General features: G+C 36.2%; 1 protein-coding gene across 3 annotated transcripts in view; it reads right to left on the bottom strand.

Annotated features, from left to right (window-relative positions):
• LOC589984 (neural-cadherin) overlaps positions 1-20,110 on the bottom strand; it is a 62,012-nt gene extending 41,902 nt beyond the window's left edge. For all 3 annotated transcript variants that reach the window (XR_004062242.1, XM_030975365.1, XM_030975366.1), the window contains exons 1-4: positions 20,028-20,110; positions 17,381-18,506; positions 1,668-1,853; positions 395-635 (exon numbers count right to left, since the gene is read on the bottom strand). Coding sequence is in view for 2 of the 3 variants with exons in the window: in XM_030975365.1 (XP_030831225.1) it covers positions 395-635; positions 1,668-1,853; positions 17,381-18,362 (1,409 nt within the window). In the remaining variant the exon portion in view is untranslated. The remainder of the gene's footprint in view (positions 1-394; positions 636-1,667; positions 1,854-17,380; positions 18,507-20,027) is intronic.
• Between the last annotated feature and the right edge of the window lie 3,078 nt (positions 20,111-23,188).

The raw sequence follows: 23,188 nt of genomic DNA, 5'->3' as shown, positions 1-23,188 counted from the left end.
CTTCTTTATCACCAGTCAAATTTGGTTCATGATGTCTATAATTTTGTGAGTTATTTATACTGCAAAAACGAATCTCAACTGACATAAGCACTTTATTTTTGCGAACTTGCAATAGCTTCTTGCTGTCAAAATCACTGCCATTGACATTTTAAGAAAGTTTCATGCTGCCAACGTTTCTGATCTGACAGTAAAAAAAAATACAAATGGCTTTGTTTTCATATATTCCTTTTCTAATTAAAGATAGATAGATAGATACATACATATATGCATACACAGTCATACATACATAGAGAGGGAGGGAGGGAGGGAGGGAGAGAGGGAGGGAGGAAGGGAGAGAGAGAGAGAGAGAGAGAGAGAGAGAGATAGAGAGAGAGAAATTAAGAGTATAACTTACGCCTGATTAGCCTGGTCCTCCAGCACCGAAGCACTGTATTCTTCTTGGCTGAACTGAGGTGGGTACGAGCCGCCGTAGACGCGGACGGTCCCGGTTACCCCTCCATCAAAACTACCGCTCGTACCCGTCGCCATCACGCTGAGAATGTACTCTAGATCCTGCACGTAGCCCGGAAACCCGCTTACGATGGCCGTGTAAACGCAGCCATCTGTTTCGCCCACAGTGAAAGCGCCATCTCCACCTGTAAGTACGTATGTCACAGAATATTATATTTCAGAAGATAGGTATTTTATATGAGATAGAATAACAAATTTTAACCCCTTGATTATGAAGCCTGACTTGACTTTATATTGGAAATGCATGTTCAACAAAAATGGTGCAGTACCGAAAGTATTAAATGTTGTCTTTGATAATGTAGGAACGATATCATTACTTCTACTTATATACGCTGAGCACTTATCTTTAGAAAGTTTAGAAGATACTGCTACTCGGAAACAAAAAAAAATCAAAGTAAAGTCTCAACAACAAAGGTATGGACAAAGAATAAAAAAACATCAGCACTAATAAATACTGGCTTTGTGATGTTATTTTACATTTTTCAATCCATCTAAATTACCAGGATCCAAATTTGTATTATTTTATTAATCATTTCAAAGGGGGCACTTTTTTTTTTTACTTAAAGGAGGCAAATTGCTCTCAGCCTCTATCCCTGGTTGAAACCTTCCTGCTTGAAATGTGTTTGTAATTTCACTGCCTGGGTCTTGGACCCTTGGTCTTGTTATTGTTAGGCAATTATATATTTTATATCTAACTTGGCAGGATCAAAATTTGTATAACAGTGGATTAACACACAAAAAAATTAAAGGGGCACTGTTTAGCTTTTAGGGGGCGAATTGCTCTTGGCCCTATCCCCGGTTGAAACCTACCTGCTTGCAATGTGTTTGTTTTTTTCACTGCCTGGGTTGGTCTTGTTGTAAGACAATTTCATATTATGTATCTACCTGTAACTTGGCAGGATCCAAGTTTGTATTATTTTATAGTGGGCTTTTAAAAATTATTATTTTATAGTGGGTTTTTAAAAATTATTATTTCAAAGGGGGCATTTTTTTAACTGTATGGAGGCAAATTGCTCTCAGCCTCTATCCCTGGTTGAAACTTGGCAGGATCTAAATTTGTATAACAGTGGATTTACACTCCAAAAGATTTAAAAGAGGCACTGTTTAGCTTCTAGAGGGCGAATTGCTCTCAGCCCCTATTCCCGGTTGTAACCTACCTGCCCTCAAAGAGTAAGTGATGTCGCTTCCCAAGTCTTGGTCAGAGGCTTCGAGGGTGTAGATGCAGGCCTGATTGGGGGCATCCGTAGGCACCACAGCGATGTAGGGGTACACCGGCATGGTCCAGACCGGGAGGTCATCGGCATCCAGGATGTCAAAGGTCACCACCAATGTGTCAAGTGCATCTACAAATATTGAAGGAAAAAAAAAGAGAAATTGATGAAATTAAATGATGAAGGGAAAGATTATACTGTAGTATAAGCTTTTACCTATTTAAGTTGTTCAAGCGTGGGTACATGTACATGTATATAGAAATCAGCACACGGACGTACGCACAGTGTTATGTAGTGATCGCCAAGTTGCCTACTTCACATGCATGAGCATCTTTAAAGGGATCCGGTAACTTTGTCTCAGATTCTGAAACAAAATTCTGGATTTAGCTCATGATGCAATGATAATTATAAACCTTTAGGAACCCCATGACTTTTACAAGCTGATCGCTTGTCTGATTATCAAGATATTTATGATTGGAATCACAAATTTTGAAAACCGTTCGCCTGACGGTTTTCATAACACTACAGTCTATTGGGGAAAAAGAGTATGGTAAAACCGGTCACTCAAAGATTTTTACTTTTTTGAGGCACTTCTTGATCATTTTGAAGCGCAATTTTTTTAGGGCTTCAATATTACACCATATCACAGACACTGATAACGCGTAGGGCCGTGTATCTCAGATTTAACATTGTGAAACGATCCCTTTAAACCATCGGTAAACTTTGATTTTAGTACATGATACAAAACATTTCCAATTAACTCAACATTGATTTATCTTGGGCTTAGAATCAAACATATTATTAAGGTAAATAGTCAAAGGTGTCCCATATACTGGTATGTAATGAAGTAGTATTATTTAGTTTATTCTGGAATCAGGGAAAAAATTAACATTTATTTTTCGGGGGCTACTTTTCACGCTTTCCCGCATGAAAATAACATTCTAAAATTTGTTTTGCATTGAACGCTATGCAAATTTACAGGGGCTCTTTTCTGATTATCGGGGGCTACATCGCCCGAGCCCCCGTGTATTTTTTTCACTGTCTGGAATTGTGAACATTAATCAACACAAAAATGTAACCGTATTTGATGTTTTTTCGGATTCAAGCACTAATAGGCATATCAGCTTGAAACTGTTATCAGACATACAAGTATATCATGTACATGTGGTTATGAATTATGAATGGGGGAAAAAGGCTTAGAGTTGCTCATTTATAGAGATAATGAGACATAATAAGAACAGTATAACATGAAGTGTTTTTTTTTCACTGTAGACCTACATGTACATGTGTGTAACTATAGAACAGAATGTGACAACGATAAAAGATATGCATTTTTTATACAAGTGTCAGTTCTTTACCAAAGAAGTAACAAGAAGCCAAAGCTTAAAGCTGTATATTGAATTTTTACACTATCAATAATACTGTCCATCCATTTCCCCCACTGTATAGGGGCATTTACACAACAAACAAAAACTGCTGGGTTTTTTCCCCACATTCTGGAGTTTTATCTTAAGTTCCTAGGTATTTACCCATAACGAAAAAACAAAATAGAAAGACCCAACTCTGGAGTGTGTTTGATTTTTAATCGCCAGCCGAAAACTGTACTGGTTTTTGCAGTGCATGTGAATGCTTACTTTCAAAACACCAGTAGGTTATTCCTTTTTGGGGTCTCATGACTCTCCTCGCTTCAGCGTTAACGCATGCAGAGCAGCAATAGGTAAATTGCATGCCCACAACTCAGAAAGAAAAAAACAGAAAATCTAATCTTTCTATGATTTTCCAGTAGTGTAAATCGTAGTTTAAAAAAGAAACGTTGGTTTTTCAACCGGGGTTTTCTGCAGTGTGAATGGGCCTACTGTATACATGTATAGGCCTACCAGTACTTCCTTGGTTTGTTGACACAAAAGGGTTGAGGTTTTAAAGGCCAAAACATGGAATTCTCCCCTTTGTAATCCAAACAAAGTTTGTCTTTGTCCATCTCACCTGAGACTTGAGCTTCAAAGAGTAATTCACAGTACAATAGACACCGTCTTTTTTGCATCCCCTCCCCCTTCCCCCAATTTGGAAAAGGAGGTTTACAATGTAGTTGTAATAATGTAGATCTTTTCTCCACATGTTCATATTTGGTGTAAATGTACATACCGGTACATGTATGTACAACTTTTTTGAATATACACCTGTACATGTACATAAATGATATTAGTGAAACAGTTTTTATGTTTAAAATAAAACATAGCTTTCTTTGAGATAATGTTGATTGAACATACATGTGCAATTGTGAATTTTCATGGAAAAACATAAATATATTATGTAAGTAATTAAGTGATTATATTATTTCAGCTTTTCAACATACATTATGTACATGTAGGCTGTAAGAACTAGATGTATGCAAGTCAGTGTATCATCTACAAATCTAGGCTTACTGTACAAGAGTACATAAAAACACATTAGGCATGCATGTATACTGCAGCATTACTACATGTATGTAGTATAAGCCAGTAAGCCAGTAAGCCTACATGTATAGTTTTCCAATACAGGTTAACGCAAGTTAGAGAGAAAAAAAAATGTATTCATACAAATTTCTCAAAAGCCATCTATTTAATAAACATGATTCATATGGAAATCTGCAGGTGGCAAGTTCAAATGCAATACAGCCCCCGCTGTGTCAGTTCACTGAACGAAGAGTATTCAGAGAGGGCACACACACCCCCGCACAAAGCGGCCAGATTCATACACAAAAGCCTGCATACAATCTACAGGTTCACCACAAAATGCAGAGAACGAACGAACGGCCTCTACTCTGCATCATTGTGCAGTTGAAGTGGGGTGAGTCAATCGTGCGGAATGCAGACAAGCATTGCATGTGTACCTTGAGAGTGTGTGTGCGTGCATAATGGAACCGCGCCTTCTCCTTCTTCTGCCATGGCTGGATGCACACAAACAATATCATTCTTTTACAAATCCTTGACAAATGAAAAGACTCTGTCCTCACGATGACTGTACATAATAGATGTATACATGTTTATATGATAGCCGTTATATTGTTTTCTTTGAAGTTTTTAAATAGATTTCTTTATACGTTGCGTACCCCCTGTAGATGTCATATTTTAGTTCAGAGTGGCTGCAAAAGAAGCAGAAAAAACAGTACTGTACCTGCCTAAAACAAAACATCAAACGGAGATGAGAAGAGATCAGAAGAGATACAAAAAGATACAAAAAGAAATTGAGCTAGAGAAAGAGAGAGAGAGAGAGAAAGAAAAGAGAATCATTTTAAACCTTTGACCTCACAGTGAGCATGAAAGATGTTTGTTGAGACTCATGGAAAACTTTGGTCATGACAATGGAATGTCATTGTTTACTCCATATATTTTATCTGTATGGCTGTATAAAGTTGTTTTTGCCCCTCTATGTACTTGTATGCAAGACAGATTCTTTTCAATATGCAGATAGTGCAGGTATATTGTATGTAAACATGTACTTTGGGAAAGAAATGTTGGTAAATGATTACATAGGACATGTACATGTAGGCCTACACGTATGCAATATGAAATGTTTACTTGATGTACAGTTGTACATGTAAATGAATAATGAAAGCAAAAATGATTGAGAGACTACATTCCCCCAAAATAGGCAAATATAGAAAATCACTATTTTTTAAAAGATCTATTTAACACAATGTATCATAACTAATAGTAATATAACACATTTTCACAATATTACTTCAATAAAATTCTTTAGAACTTAAACAGCACCACATTTTTTATACGCTGTATAACCTAACTTAATAGCAAATTTCATATTTTATCAAACTTAAGTACAATGTAATAACAGTGATTTACTCAGCGTCAATACTATACAACATTGATATTTTTCAAATATAGCATACAATTCTAGTAGAAATACGGCGACATAAAACTAACTTGAACAAAGAGCACTCCAAGCGGCTAGCCTACAAACATTATCATAAACACTGTACATGTACATTTACAAACCTGTACATCTGGGGCTATGGTATACTTTTTTCAAATCAGTTCCAGTGTCCTATTAAACTGCCCTTTATTATTAAAATAGAAGATGACTTTGTAGTCATGGTTGGATTATGATATCAATCCAGGGATTGTGAATAGCAATTAGGGGAGGGATATTGCTGTCATGAAAGTCAATTACAAGGCAATGATGTATTATGATGATGATGATGATGATATTCAGAGGGAAATGAGACGTGACAATCAAAATGAAAGACTTGACCGCGTAACTTTTCAATACACCTGTTCTGTCAAGCCAATATGTCTATACATGTATGGTATATGTACATGTATACAATTTTTCTTGACCAAGCATTTTCTAGTTTCTTTTATTTTGGCTGAAACTTGTTTGTAAAAATGAAAGTGTGCATAAATATGATCAAACGAAGGAGCCTTGCATGAACCGGTACATGCTGTGATGAAATCTACACAATCATTAATTCAAAATACGTTTGTCTTGTTTTTCTCTTTCTTCCTGTTGTACCACTTATTTTATATTTGATTACTTATATAGTTTACGGACAAGCCTTTGACCTTTGTTTGTCCCCCCACATTTTGATACTTCTGTTCTGTTGTATTTTATTTGTTGGAATTGACTTGTATTGTGTGTTTGTTACGGTGATTTTAATCAAATATGCAAATAAAAATGAACTGAATTGATTTAAAATAATTTATGAGTTTATCATTCTTAATGCTAATAATGTACATGTACATGTACCTGTACATGAACAAAAATTCATAAATCAGATTTCAGAAACTATTTCTGCAACATGTGAACTTGTGGAGTATACAGTTTTGTTTCAAGATATGGAAACAGTGAGATGCGCCATGAATTTTAACAAACTTTACAAATTAAATTTTGAAGACAATGACAAACAGATCTCATTATTGATGCTCATAATAATTCCACTCGTATTGTTTTGTGTTTATTTTCATGAACATGGAGGTCAAATGTCGAAACTTTACAAAGAAATTGCTTGTTAATAATTAGCCAAGATTTGTTTGCTTTCTTCGCATGATTGATAATGATCTTCCATGTTGCTCATATTTATATCAACACAGGAAACATGAAGGAATTCCTATTCGATAATAATGCTACCTGAATTTTCCAATGAAACATTACAACAACAGGCTACACTCACATCAAATCCTCCCCATGTTGTCCAAGCAGTAGGAGCATTAATTATAAACAAGTTCAGATTTCTTTTGACTGTATTTTGCTTGAAAATAAATATGCAATTCATAATCCTCCCAACAATTTCCTTATATACATGTACATGTAACTTCTTTAGAGGAAATTATAAATATACATGTAGACTTTATTGTACATACAACTGTACATGTGTGTGGTACCATTGCCCATGCCTGAATATTTGAAATTATTTTAAAGAAAAAAATACAAATTTATCTCTTCATTTAATACTAAAAATGGTTATTGAATAGTATTTGTATTTCATACTTCACATCTGTACATGTACATGAACATTGCACATGAATGTCTATGTGAATTGGCCAGCTGTTGCAGTTTCCCTTCTGAATACATGTTTTGGTAAACCTCTGAGCAATACATCTTCGTTGGTATTTATAACAATTTAGTTCCTGGTTCTAAACAAAGATACCAACCTTGCATATTTCAGATTGTTTTCAGATCATGTACACCCACCTGTAGTTTTGCATTGAAAGAAATCCCTCTTTTGTCTTGTAGTGTTTTTTCCTTGATACAAAAACGTTAGTAATGTTTGATACAATTTAAATTGAAAACTAAAGCTCAAGTAGACAGATTTCTACAAAAATATTCTATGAATACTTTCATGTACATGCATAATTTAAAAATGTAGCAATTTGTGGCTACACCTGTACATACTGTGTGCTGATTCCGGCTGCTGGAGCTAAAGCTAGGGTAATAATTTCCAAAGCTCTTTGGAAGCGCATAGAGACGTTCTATAATGTGATATGCGCTATACAAGAACCGAATATTATTATACAGTACAGTGTACATATTCTTTCCTTATAAATCTTGAAAATACCCCATATGTAAAAATGTACAATGCACAACAATGAACATGGTGTCGTCTAAAAACTTTAAAGTACATGTACATATACATTTAATGTGTTTTAATGTACTTTTTAATTCAGAATATATTTAAGTAATTAATGGTTGATTAAATCTAGACTTGTTCACTGTGGGTTTTCTTTGTCAGCGTTCCCCAGCCTAAATCTTCTAACGCTACATTGTTCTCTGGATCCTGTATGTTTTTTTTCTCTCTCTCTTTCTTTTCTATTCTTTTTCTTCTTACCACTTTTAGCTACATCAGTATTGGTGTATGTAGGCCTGCGTAATTATCTCAATGACTTCCTTAGACAGGAAACAATTGATTTACAAGCTTAACACAATCTGTCAATTTGGATACCAACAAAAGTATCAATCACATGTACTTGAACTGAAGTGTTAACAATTACAATTCAACAAATTAAATGTTCATACTTTCTTCCAATTCAATTAAAGCGTGCCAAGGGACTCAAAAGGTAGCACAAATTGCGCTGGCTTCCTGCGTAATAATTTGTTCTCACAGCATTAAAAGTCACATTACAGTCTGGAATGATTACTTGCCAAGGTATTATAAATTGGTGTATTTTGACATTCTGACAAGTAGTTTTGTGCAAGGCCAGCAGCTACATGTACTGTATGTGAACTGACCACTTTGATGAGAGCACAATGAAATTACTTTTAAAGACAGAGTTACATGTAAGTGATCTTTAAAATCCTTCATGATGTTTAGACAGTCTGCAAATAATTATAGAAAATTTACAGGTACATGGAGTTAAGTACATGTAGAGCTTATTTGGTCTATATTAGTACATGTACATGTACATGTAAACTGTAGGCCTACTTTGATATTTGAATAATTTTTAAAATATTACGATGAAGAAAGTGAAATGTGAGATTCTCTGTTCTTCAAACCCTTCATCAAAGTAAATCAAATTCTTCATGCAACAATAATAGAACTAAAAACAGTCGAAATTGATGTAAAAATTGATATCCTGCAGCATTACCTTTACATGCAGTAGCATCATGAATACAAAACTACTGGAATGGGAACTGTCACATCCCTGATGTACGCGATGACAGTGTACATGTGTAGTAGCGCATGTTTGTATAGATTTCATTGATTGCTCTTTAAAAACAATACAATAACATCTGGCGATATCACTTTATCCAGGAATGATGAACAAAATTAATGTGTAAAATACAATGTATACTGTAGAAATTGTCCTCGTCCAAGACGTCCATGACTCCATGTACTGTATATGTACATGTAGTGTATGGCTTATACTTTGATTGGCCAATTCTTAGATTGGCTCATCACAAAATTAAACCTTTCTTATTTTTCTTTAATCTACATGTACATCACATGAAAATAGCTAGATGTACAGTGTACATGTATGTACCTGTACATGTATGCCTAAATAGGCAGCTACATGTACATGTACATGAATTATGAATATATGTACATGTACATCTGTACATGTTATGTTGACCAACATATAAAGTATTATATATCGAACAACAGTAAATGTTTGCATCTTGAACACATGTACATGTACATGTAGGTGCTTCTCGAACAAAACGGCAGAGGAATTGATGGGTTTCATGTCGGCTACATGTACCAGCAGCCTTACCAGAAAGACAGCATGAAAAATACCTCCTCTGGCTCATTGAATTTCATTATAATAATGCCTGCAGTATAAAGACAGAGATTGCAGCCAAAGAGGCATTGAATTTCATTTGATAGGCCTCGGGCCGTTTCATTTTCAACTTGCACTTGCGTGACAACGTATTGAGTTGCATGAACAAGCCATCTAAACTCTTTGCACTGTGAACTCTTGGCACCACGCTCATCTATTTTTTGTTTGGTTCTTTTCTATATAAAGTTAAAGAATTCAAAGCTGAAGAAATTTATATAAAAATAAAATAATAAATTCATATACATGTTCAGGTACAGTTAAACCTGACTTTGCGGCCACCTCTCTATAGTGAATTAGTGATCACCTTCATTAATATTGTCTCCCTCTAGAGATAATGTAGAACCTGGCTAGAAAGGCCACTTGTCTACAGTGACCAATTTTCCTGTTTTCCCTTGAGAAGTTGGATGGCCTTAATAGACAGGTTTGTGTGTGTACAGTACATGGTGTCTGTATACAATACAGGTGTACAATGTAAGTCAGTACATGTTGTATAGTATATTTATAGAACAAGAGGACTAGAAATTAAGCAGGTTTGAATCCTAGCTTCCTGGTTTACATGTACTGTACTAAGTTGGCACAATGATTCATGAAACATTTTCAGCAGCTGAGCAGCCCCATCTCTGACAAATTTTCAATGAATTTGGCAAAATATAGGCCTTCATTTTTACATTGTACATGTGCACATGCTACATGTACATGTACATACATGTGTACACACATGTATAAATATGTGAATTACTTGAATAGAAAATTGAATTTTCTTTTCATTTCATTTCGTTTCATTTCAATTTTCATTCCAAATTAAATGACGGAAATAGACAGGTTGATATCAGGCACCCCATAAATCGGTAAACATAGTCGAGTCCGGATTAACTTGGGAATGTCTATACAGTACATGTAATGTATGTACATGCAACTCCCATTGGCCCGAATTCACAAAGCAAGGTTTGAGCTCAAACCTCCTTTTGTTTCGCCAAACCTCCTTTTGTTCTTTACAAACCTGGTTTGTAAAAAACGCGTAAAACGCGTCATATGACGTACGAAAACCAAGGTTTGTCGACAAACCTCCTTTGTGAATTCGGGCCATTATGTTTCAAGCTATTTGTTCTAGTAAGCATTACCAATAGGGGGAAGAAAATATATAAAAACAAATTAAAAGCACATACTGTACAAATATTCCTGTATATCATGTATCATCTGCTTGTTTAAAAGAATGAAATGATTAAATTTTAAGCGTTAAGCATGAACTGCACTTGTCTGCATAGTGCATACATGTACATGTAAAGACTTAAACTTCCTCATCAAATACATTGTTTTATATTTCCAAATTTAAAACATTGGTTAAAGACAATGTTCATATTGCAAAAGAGCCTGCAAAAGGTTCAATATCAGGTCACGACATCCAGTATTCATGCATGATTTGCTGCTAATAACATCATGCATATAGAATGTGCATGTACATGTAGCCTCCGTATACAATCTCAATTGTAATGCTCTGCCGCAGAGCATTCTCGCCATCGGGCGCACAACAGAATATTATGTACATGTAAATTATGGCTGGTTCAACACGCCTGAGGTGATATTGATCACGATATAATAGCACTCACATCAGTCATGCAAATATATTTCTTTTCATTTTATCTTCCACAGAGAGAGGCATCTGCTTGTTTGTACATTGTGGCAATGATATAGGCGTTTTATTCTTCACTTCAGTATTATGTAGTCATCATACATACATGTACATGTACATGTACATGTAGTTGATACACATGCTTTGTTAATTGTTATGATAACAAATTATCATGTGCTGTGTACATTTACTTTAGGGGTTCCTGGATTTTTATCATTTCTTTTCCTATTCCTAATTTGCAAATATTGAGACCAACAATTACATGTACACTTGTACAGTACACTGTACATACCCCCACCATACAGGTCTATATGCTATGGGTATGCAATGATGCCTTTAAAGATGAAGTTGAGTTCTGGTCATGCGATTTCATTGTGAAAGAAACGGTGTGGAACCGACCAGAAAAGGTTGATCATCTAGCATATAAGAATTTGTGTGTATTGCAAGGTTCTGGAATCATCAAAATGATAAGAAATTTGGCCAAGACTTGGTAAAATTACAAACACTGTACACAGAAAGATGTATATGGGACTACACGAACACGTGGTGTAAAAAGCCAGCCCCCGATTTTTACGATGTTACATGCATATTTAGAATAAGAAGGCATTTGAAGAGCCATGCTTTTCAGGGAACATGTCACATCTGATGTTCTTCCACACTTGCATAATAAGAATGAGTAACGCTCACAAATTATTTTTCACCTCTTCCCAGAACTCAACCTTCTCTTTAATACTGCCCTTTCATCATAGAAAATGCGGTGGGTACAATTATTAATACAAATTTAAAGAGACATTTATACACGATGTACATGTACATGCATATTCTTCTTAAATTATTAAATGTCATCACTAGATCAACTGTATACAAATTTTTGTTGTGCTTTTGTGTGAATGTACAACTGTACATGTAGAAATAAATTAAGATACTAATGGCGTAATGCCTGCACTTATTGTACCCCTGTAGACAAGTACATGTAGGCTACGATTACGATGTGTATTAAGTTGAATGATGGGAATAGAATGACCTCCAACCAAAGGAGACGCGCATGTTGCAAACTTGTCAATCTATGGAATGCAGCACTTGTTTTATGTGGCTTGATAGGAATCTAGTGATAACAGGATCTAATTTCATTGTAGATGCTCTCTGTCTCAAGATGGTGGTCACCAACTTGAACTACCGGCCTCTCCTATAAAGATACCCCAAGTATCAATTGCTAGTCCAACATACATGTATAATGTAAAACCAAATTAAAAAAAACATGTTTAGTGTCCTACCTTTTTGAAAAATAGGAAGGAGGCCTTTTTTTTCTCCTTTTTTTCTCAAAATGGCAGCTCGGTATATTTTCCCTGACAGTCAGGCTATTTTTCAAGATGGCCGCTGGCATTTTTTTATTTAAAAAAAAAAAAAAAAAAAAATCAGAAATTAATCATTTTAGCAGTGTGTTTTTCATGTTTAAAAAATAAATAAATAAATTAAAAATTAAAAAAAAAAACATATTTAAAAAAGAGAAGAAAAAAAAGGAGGCGGCCCCCACAGGAAACGGGCGGGAACGCTAAACATGTATTTTTTTTTTAATGGCCTAATTGGTTGAAGATGGCATTTCTTTTTTTTCCTCACGTATTCTAGTGTTCTGACAGAAGAGCAGGCATTTATTGAGCATAAATAAACATGTATGTACTTGTAAGTATATTTCACTCATTCATCCTGGATAAAACCTTGTTTAACCTTGTTTTGGTATTTAATCCACAAGTCGTAGAATCTTTTTAAGTCCACGTACAGTGTACATGTACATTTATACAACAGCATTCACATCTACATCTGGGTCTATTGGCAATACAGATGTGGCCTAAAATTAATTAACTCAGTGGATGCCTGCTTCAATTCAAAGTTCTATTTTAAAGTGAAAGTACATTGTGGTTTTAAATGTCAGTGATCCCAGTCCCCAGCTCTTCGTCTGCCATAGCTCCACCCTAACATTTCCTACCGTCTAGAATACTGTAGACCCGTCTTCATCATCTCGAAATTGCCAAATATCCTGCTGTTTGAACTATCTCAATCGCATATTATCCAGATAATTTGCGTCTTCAACAGCTCGAAGTTGCAATTAGCGGGATATTTGGTCGAGATAATCATCCCAAGATATCTTGGGCTAGTTTGCAAAATATCCCGCTATTTGTCTGTTGCGTCCTCACCAGCCAGAAGACTTGCACTATGCGCGAACGCTGAGCAAAATATCTTGAGCTAATTTCTTGAGCTCCAGTTTCAAGTTTCGAGGTCAAGTCTCGAGCTGGTGAAGACGCGATTTGTAACTTCGGGATTATTTCCCAAATCAGAAATAGCTGGCTATTTGGCAATCTCGAGCTGATGAGGACAGGCCTAATGTGATCCGTTGGAGAGGATGAGTCAACGTTGCATTGATTTGATAAGGTTTGGGACGGGAGCAGGGTTGCCAATCAACAACATTACATTGATGTGAGCAACATGATGAAGTCACTTCTAAAGATTCATGTTGTAGACAAGACTTGATTTAACTTGGTGGGTGGGGGGGGGGGGGGGGGGAGAGGGTTGAATAAAAAAATTCTGTTGACCAAATTTGCTCCAGACAGCAAGACTTATACCAACACCCATGTTTCTTGAATGAAACAATTTTCTCCCCCGAAAAAGAAGAATAAACACTATGTACATAAACTGTAATCTGTAATCAATGTATTGGCATTTCTTTTTGCAGTGTTTCTATAAAGTGCCATAAGAACAACACCCAGAAGATTTAATAAAATTCTTCCCCAAAAATGTATGATATTTTAATGGAAAAATAAATGAAATGGAAGAAAAAAATGAATGAAATGATTATTTTTGCATAACTTGCAAATGTACATGTACATGTATGTATGTGATTGTAAATTACAATGTAATGTACATTGTAACATTTTGTACATTGTAAAAAAATCCTAACCTACTGGATCATCTGGAAGCAAGTTACCTCAATGACATTTTATGTTAAATAAAGATGTCTACCTCGTGCACCAAACATCCAGTTAAAGACATGAGGGCCTCCCCTCGAAATTCGCCACCTTTATGTGACCAAGCGAGAGCTGCACTGTTACGGAGTAATGTCCCTGCTCGCATTCTTGACATGTGTTAACATACTGAGAGGTACATTGGAAACAGAAGGGGCCCATCTCCAGGGTCGATGTTAATACTACAGTATACATGTACCGGTACACCATTTCTTGATACGTACTGCACATGTAGTCAGTGCGTCTCAGAAAAAACGAAACTGAGAATTATCGATGTTTTATCATAACTTAATCAAATTTAAAATTAATAAATGACACAATTTGGAAAGCTTACATGTAGATTCTCCTCTTTCATTTGATGCAACTCATATAATACATATTTCACGCATGAGTGATTAAAATGAATTTGAAGAGAGGAAACCAAAAAGTCATTTGGCGGACGGTATCTGAGTTTCAAGGGGAAAATCACATTTTTAGAAGGTTGAGTTTCTGCCCTTTCATATGACACCTCAATCAGGAAAAATGAGCAAGGAATGACAAACTTCTGTTTGTTTGAAGTAGTACTTGCATTTCCATAATTTTATCAAACGAATTCATTTTCACTGGGTGCCTGCCGTAGCAACAAACTGAGTTGACAAAAGACTTAACTCCATTTCATTGACAATCAGCCGTAGACGAAAGACTCCATGCATGGCTGATTGTCAACGAAACGGAGTTAAGTCTGTTGTCAATTATGCATGCTGCTATTGCAGGCACCCAGTGTTTCGTTTTTTCTGGGACGCACTGTATAGAGAGATACATTTGAAATAAAATCGCGGACTTGAAACACCAGATATAAAGTACATAAATTGTAATCACAGAAAGGTGTTGCCACTAGGGTAAGGGTATATTTGAAAATGTGTATTAAACGAGCAAAAAGGTACATTCATGCAGCCTAATGGATGTAAAGAGGCTCTTTGTAAAAGACTACGTACATGTACATGTATGTATATCGTAGGGCATATTCTGAGGCATGTGTGTTATCGTTGGCTTGATAGTAACAGGTACTTTGTCATTATCAATCACTAGCTCACCGACAGCTTCATTGGCAGGGGAGTGCTGGTAGACTAATTGATTGCTATATTTGACATTTACACATACAGTACATGTAGCTATTGTATTAGACTGAATAGAAACAGACTGATGCAATGTACAGGTGCATTCTAATTTCAAAGATCATTCAAGCTTTAGCTATAAATGTACATTGAACATGCAGCCTAGGTGCCAAGTAAAATCATTGGCCAGTAAACTAATGAAGGCATAATTACGTGTAGTACTGATTTTAGCCCTGGTCAATCTCTTTCTAGTAAGGCAAAGTTAATTCACTGATTTATGAAGTGCCATACATGTACATGTTGACATACAGTGTAACCTGCACTGTATTTAACTTGTAAAATTACCATTATATATCAAGAAAACGGTTCCTGTACCTGAAATCTGTGTTTTCATTAATTGTAACAAAACCATAATCCATCATGAAGTACAGGGTACATACATTTAAGAAATACTGCATAAGGTACATGTCATGTACATGTAGGTTTTTCACAACTCCTATACATTACTTCTAAAGACCTACACTGTACACATTACAAGTTACATGTACAATGCTTTCAAACCTGTCAGACAAAAAAAATCATCCATAACAAAACAGGACAAAGATCCAGCTTTGTCATCTCACTTGAAATAGCAAAAGGTTGATTGGGCGATAATATTTAACCAGTCAGCGCCAGTTTCTCTCCACATGCTAAGTAAACACACCGAAGCGCCTCTGCAAACATTATACACACTACACGTACTGTACATGTAAACACAACGAGCTTGCAACATAACAAGCAGAATGACGATGTTATTGTGCGTAGAAATGAATTTTGATATGTATTATGCACTCGAAAATTACATTTTGAGGCAATCTTTGTCCGTGTATGCTTTCTGTAAATTGCAGATAGAGATCTGCATTATAATGTCATTGAAAATTAAATCGAATTTAAATAAAGGTTTAATCCATGTGTAATTCATTTTTAATGTACATTACAGTACATACATGTAATCAACTTCATGTTTCATACTTATTGACAGTTTTGCATTCGTTCGCAAGTCTTTCACGTTTGATTTACTCCTAGATGATCTTACCATACCAGAGAGTAATTGTGGCAAATTGCTTGATTGTGTCGATTCTGCCATCTGTTCACTGTTCAGGTTCTTGTTGGTAGGAATAGTGAGTGACATGTACATGTACATGTACACCAAATGGAGGCCTACATATGCAGCACATACTCTACTACATATGACATTTTGTGTTTGGGGTATAACCGGGCCCTGTAAGCACATACAATGTACTATTCATGTACATGTACAGTATGCATGATTTTTTGATTTTGTATCACTTTATTATCAATCTATTCTTCAATAAAGGAACATGGTATAAACATAAAAGAATTGCACAGCCACAGACATATAATAAGAGTAGTCCAGGTCATGGCTCATAACTGCCAAAGCAGGGCATACAATACAAAACATATAAGACATAAAGATGTTATAAAACATGATTGCCGAGATCTTTAACAGTAGTTGTGTTCATGTCAAATTGTTTCGTTTCAGATTAAGAAAAATACACAATTTATAATTCACTTTACTCAATTAATGTATACAAATGCTTAATCGTTTTGGAGGAATAGAGGGCTCACGTAGGATATAAATAATATTATGTGCATTGTGCACCTGTGTATTTCTTTGAACATGTTTAATACCACTACACTACAGGTACATGTGTATTTTAAGTCAACCAATATTTGTAGTACCCTGTTACTGTACATGTAGTACATGTATGTACTGTTATTCTCAAGTCTTCAGGATAACGCTCATCATACAGTGTACAGCAAGGCATTGATCTACATTTGCCACTCCATACCCAGGAGAGAAATGGGGACCTGGTAGGATGACAAAAGCCTTTTGTACACTGTGTACCTCTTGCAAGTGTGAAATATTAAAGGGTGTCTTCTAGTACAGTAAACCAGTCCTATCAATCATCAAAAAATGAAATAAGCACCCAAGACAACTAACTGTACAGTACATGTACACATGCATGAGCCATCCAAATGGTAAGATTAAGAGCATACAGGGGAAATTTGCCATCCTTATCGCATCTAAAATCTGGGTTAATACAAGTTCAACTATTTTCAAGAAAATATGTATGAAACTTACCAGGATCAGAAGTATTTGTGATCTGCACATTTAGTATTTCCTGGGGATTGGTACTATAGGCTTCATAATCCACACTTTGTAAAAGTGTCACATCTCCAGACATCTCATCAATGGAGAACTTGTCGTTGACGGGAGTCCCCATGGCGTAGCGCAGATCAGCACCTGTTTCTGTGATCGTGTGGACAACAGTGTCCATTGCTGTCGACTCTGTAAGATTGACAGACTCTCCAGGAAGGACGTCTCGCCGGACACGGACCATCTTCACAGGTTCATTGGGAGGATACATTATGTCATCCCCAAACGGACGAAAATTGTTGGACAATGGACGAACGATAATGGTTACCTCTGCAGGAAGAGACATGAGGGGTGGGTTCCCAAGGAGGTCTTGAGCTGAAGCTTTAATTTCCATATGAAATTGTGAGGTTGTCTCACTATCCACAGGAACAGAGGTGAAGATCTGAACTCTGCCTTCAGGATTGACTTGAAGCCTGAAATTAGCACTGTCCTCTCCAGCCAGCTGGTATGATACAGGCTTTGTTGAAGCTATCTGGAGATCATCCAGACCCATTACTTCCTGGATTGCTTCGTGGCTCTCAAAGACGTATCCTCTGTACGACTTTTTTGAAAATTCAAGAGAAGTGTCCTCGACATGTAAATTTAAGAGATCGTCCCATGACTGACCTCGAAGTGTGTGTCTAACTTTGAGAGCAATGTCACTGTTGGCCAGGTGCTCGAGTGAGTTCTTGATTTCCAAAGCACCATTTTCAGCTATCTGGAACAGATTGTGAACATCGGAGTCTGAAAGAAGTTCTGAAAACTGCCCACTTTTCTTTACTTCAGTCACTTTAAATCCTGGCAAGGCATTGGAAGGCACATTGATTCGAGGCAAAGCGAGGCCGAGTGTTAGTTGTAGTGTGGCTAATATATATATTACAGATAAACACAAATTATGTGTCCTGTTCCACCTCAGATTTACAGCCATCGTTTCCTTTAATGTTTTACTTATTTCAGAAGAAATTGCTGAAGCTTTTCTTAACTTAGAAGATTTAGTGATGACAAAAATTGCACAATGGTTGTTCTACATGGTATATTATCACAGTTGGTAGTTGCTTCCTCTTGATCTCTCCTGCAAGTAAGAAAAAATGAAGGAAAAATGGAGGAATGGTTAATCACATTCAGCAATGAGCATATTTTCAAATACCTCTTCAAATTCAAAAAAATAAATATTCATTTTGAAATGTCAAAATAAGGTTAATAGACATTTAATAAAATCGAGTACAGTTTAATTATTGCATAAACACTGTATATCTGACATTTTATCCATACATTGTACAGTGTACTTTTCCTTTAAGCCCATTGTGATGAAAGGGAGGTTATACTTTTAAAATGAATAAAAACTGGAAGATCAATGTCCAAAGGGCTTGCAGAATAGGTATTTATTGCATTCTTTAAAATGATTTCTATGACATAATACATTTAGTGAAAATAGCAACAAAATATACTACTTTACCAACATAAGGTTTCACAAAATGTTTAAAAAACATCAAAGGAATTTATCCAGGTCCATTAAAAAAAAAAGATTGAAAACAATTAACAAAACAAAACAACATCTCTTCATGTCATTTCATCATAATCTTTTTTGATGGCACTACATTTACATTCTCTCTCTCCAAAAAGACAACAATGTGGATTGCTTAACAATCTACATGTAACATTTCATACTTTCTTTTATTCAAGAATCTCAACTAACCACAGGTCTTAACCAAAATGATTATTATTTCACAAACCCTTACATTTCATATTTTGGAGAATAGTCAAAGACCAATGAAAATGATGAGAATTTATTTCTATAATTTAATTGAGCAATGATTCCTCCTGAAGTTCTGATCAATTATCTTATAACTTGAATGTAAAAAAATTCACAACACAAACAAATTAGTTCTTCCTGAAACTAGTAGTAGTAGTAGTGAGACAATATGAGATTAACAGTCAGCAGTCTTACAGTAGGCCTATACTTAGTTTTATGAGAACCACCCTTTTTGCTAATGCCAATGTCATCGTGGCAAAGGCAATTTCAAACTCAAAGACAACTGCAAATCAGTTTGTTTCGAGTTTGACTGTGTCATTCAATAGCACAAGCTCATACTCATAGTATACGTCACAAGTCTAGCTTAATTATGGAGTAAGTAGATCTAGACAGAAATAACCGTCTGGTATAGGCCTAAGGCATTCTTTAATAAGAACTGACATTTGTCGACCTTCGGCCTTCCTACTACTAGTACTAAAGTAGACCGAATTTTCCGTCTCTTTCGTTCGTTAGCCTCTTATTGGGGTAGGGAGAGCCGACCCTACCCCAATAAGAGGCTAACGAACGAAAGAGACGGAAAATTCGGTCTAGTACTAAAGATGCAGCAAACTACAGTACTACTGTCAGTAGTAGTTAGTACAGGGCCCGGGCCGGGCCAGGATGCCGCGACGGATCGAGAAGCTAAGGCGTACGTAGGGCCAGGAGTGCCACTTGGGTGGTGATCAACAGTTGCGGATGTTCTCCCTTATTACCATCTCCATTGATTCATCAACACTAAATAAAATATACATAATAATATTATTGACGATTATGTAATTGGTGGGGTTTGAGAAATCTTACCAATTAGCAGTTATCTCGTTTTAGGAAGATGTATTCTGTAGCGGTACTTTCCTCAAATCGCGTTTGACTTGAATATTATGTGTGTTCTGAGCGTGCGGGCCTAAATGCGACGAGCGTGCGCGTCCGCGACCGCATATCAAATTCCGAAGTAAAAAGTCACACAACGGTTAATTCAATGGATTGTTTTGCCGTTCCAATCATTCTTTTTACACCCTTTTGATTCAAACTGATGTAAACGTATCTACGCTTGATTGCGTTTTTATTTCAATCATGATAATTTTTTCAATACACTATATATTACATTACAAATTAGTACCCTGCATTATGTAAAGGTAGAGATTGTACCAATACAATTATATAAATCTTTACCTCTTGCAAGGGTGCAAGTTGCATAAAGTGAATGCTTATTCATTATTGACAGTTTGCGGGGGGGGGGGGGTATCTAATCGAAATAGAAGAGTCTTTTGTTTTACCCTAGCTATAATACCGGTAGCCAACTACATGTATCCAGAACCATTAAGGACAGGCAAGAGGAAAGCTAACTAATGTGTTACAAGACATAATCAAAACTTCAGAGAGACAATTTATCCATCGCGGTTGTGTCGATGATATGAGTTAGGGAGGGATTACCCGACAGCGATGACCTCATAACTCACTCACCTGTGAATGATGGGCGGGGTCATGTGCCGAATATGGTTATTCGTAGCGATAAGAATAGATCAAAGTGTAATACCGGAAGTATGCCGCTTCCGAAGCTAAGTTTCTCTTCGTCTTCAACTTGAATTCAAGCTTTATATTAATTAGTGGACTTTTGATCCTATCAATCTCTTCTTTACATTATTTATTTCTCGTTCTCTCTTCTTATCTCCCTTTTCTTCATTATCTCCCACTTCCATGCTTCAAAATGTTTTTTTGATGAAGCATCACATCGTAGCATCGTATCAGAACAATTACCCCCTGGAAAATTACCCCTCCAGAAATGACCCCCGGAAAACTATCCCACAGGGCCCGAGGACATAAATATTACCCCACCCCCCCCCCCCCCCGGCCCACCAAGGACAAAATTTACCCCCACCCCTGAAAATTACAATCTAGGACAACATTACACACCCCCTCCCTTCCCGCCAGGACAACCAATGACAACCACCCCGAGGAAAATTCCCCCCCCCCCTCCCGAAAATTACCCCCTGTTCATTTCAGTTTCAGTTTCAGTTTCAGTTTATTTTCATATTTCTCACATGTTGTATAGTACATCATTACATATAGCATGTTACATTTTGAACTCATTTTAGGATGCGTTTATACAAAAAAAAAGAAAAAAGAATGATACATAAGACTAAGTTGAATAAGGGAAGAAATATGATGGAGCCTAAAGAGAAAGCAATGCTTGAAGGTCATAGGCTCCGGAAGTCCACCCTGATAATCAGTTGGTTTTAATAAAAGATTTTTTTTTTTTTTTTTGGGGGGGGGGGGGGGTAATTGTAAATGGGGGTCATTATCCTCCGGGGTAATTTTGATATTGTCCTCGGGGGTAATTTTCCGGGGGTTAATTGATCTCGGGATAACTGTCCTCTTTGGTGGTTGTCCTGGGGGGGGGGGGGGTAATTTCATGGGGGTAGTTGTCCTTGGGGGTAATTGTTCCGCTTGTATTTGGCCGGTGATTGCCCAGGGGTAATTGTCCTAGAACCTATATTCATATGTATAAGTGACCCATATCATATTTGAAGATTTTTATTGCAATTAACGACGACTTCCTTTTTTAAAAATAAATCTTGGCCTTATCAAACATGCACAGGAAGAAAATAGAAAAGCAAAAATAAATGAGAGTTTTTAAGAAATGAACGTTCTATAATTAAGTTATGGTGCACAATCAATCGCTTTGCTCCATCGCGAGTATTCTAATTACTGCATCATTATTCTTCGTTCCCTATCAGTCTAATATGCGCATTTGTGTATATTGCACCAATTCTCTATAACAAGCTGCCAAGTGACATTCGAAACATTCAAAGCCTAGAAACCTTTCAGAAACATGATAACAAGCTTTTTATTCACTCAGAGTTACTACTGCTATTAGGCCATTAGTGCCTTTTTGAAAATCAGGAAGGAGGAGGCCCTTTTTTTTTCCCTTTCTTTTTTCTCAAAATGGCCGCTCGGTACATTTTCCCTCACAGTCGGGCTATTTTTGAAGATGGCCGCCTTTTTAAAGTATTTATCAGAAATAGATCATTTTAGCAGTATCTTTTTCATGTTTTTATTCTTTATTTTTTAATATTTGTTAATGAATAAAAAAAAAAATTAAAAGAGAGATAAGAAAAAAAAGGAGACGGCCCCCAAAATGAAGCGGGCGGGGACACTAAACATTTTTTTTTTTTTTAATGGCCTTATTTTGTTAAATCCTGGTGAGAGATTTGTGTATTTTGTTTTGTATATGCCTAGCTAAGTTGTTATATAAACTGATACAAGTGCGCTTTATAAGTTATTATTATTATTTATTATCTGTATGTGCATGAATAGGGGTATCCCCGCTGTTCTCTGCTAGACAAGATACTGTTCTGTGGAATTTGGGTATTTGATAAATTGCAGCAAAACAACAGTGTCAGTGAGGGTAACAGACTAACAGGTGCAGATAACAAGTACAGTCACTCTCACCTCATAGCCATTAGCAACTGGTAAGTAGCACATTATCTACCGCCATCTCTTGGTGGAAAGCATAACATGTCCACCACCATCTAAATCTTGTGTTTTTTATGATCCCAAAGTCATGAATAAGTTACCATCTAGAATCATAGGGTCTATATCCAAATGCGTCATAACATGTGTAGTGACCGCCCCCGCCCCCCCCCCCCATTTTTTAAAATAAATTTGTTCTGTCAGAAAATTTGAATTTACTTTTTTTAAAGAGATATATCAGCAAGTTAAAAAAAAGAAAAAGCCATTTTCGCTTGTTGGAAATGTTAATAGGCCATGGTTTCATTCCCATTCTAGATTTTATGCAATTTGCAGCAAACGTATTCTTTGTAACAATGTTTAGCTAATAATATTTCTGGTAAATCTATTTTATTTCTTCTTATCAATATACTCCCTTGTTTTGATATATACCCTTTCATTTTTCGCTTTCTGTATCACCCGTGCGATCAATCTTTTTGTCTTTCGGCCCCTCT

This window comes from Strongylocentrotus purpuratus, unplaced genomic scaffold, assembly GCF_000002235.5.
Source record: "Strongylocentrotus purpuratus isolate Spur 01 unplaced genomic scaffold, Spur_5.0 spur5_scaffold_8, whole genome shotgun sequence".
NCBI classification, from domain to species: Eukaryota; Metazoa; Echinodermata; class Echinoidea; order Camarodonta; family Strongylocentrotidae; genus Strongylocentrotus; species Strongylocentrotus purpuratus.
This window is presented reverse-complemented; position numbering and strand designations above follow the sequence as displayed.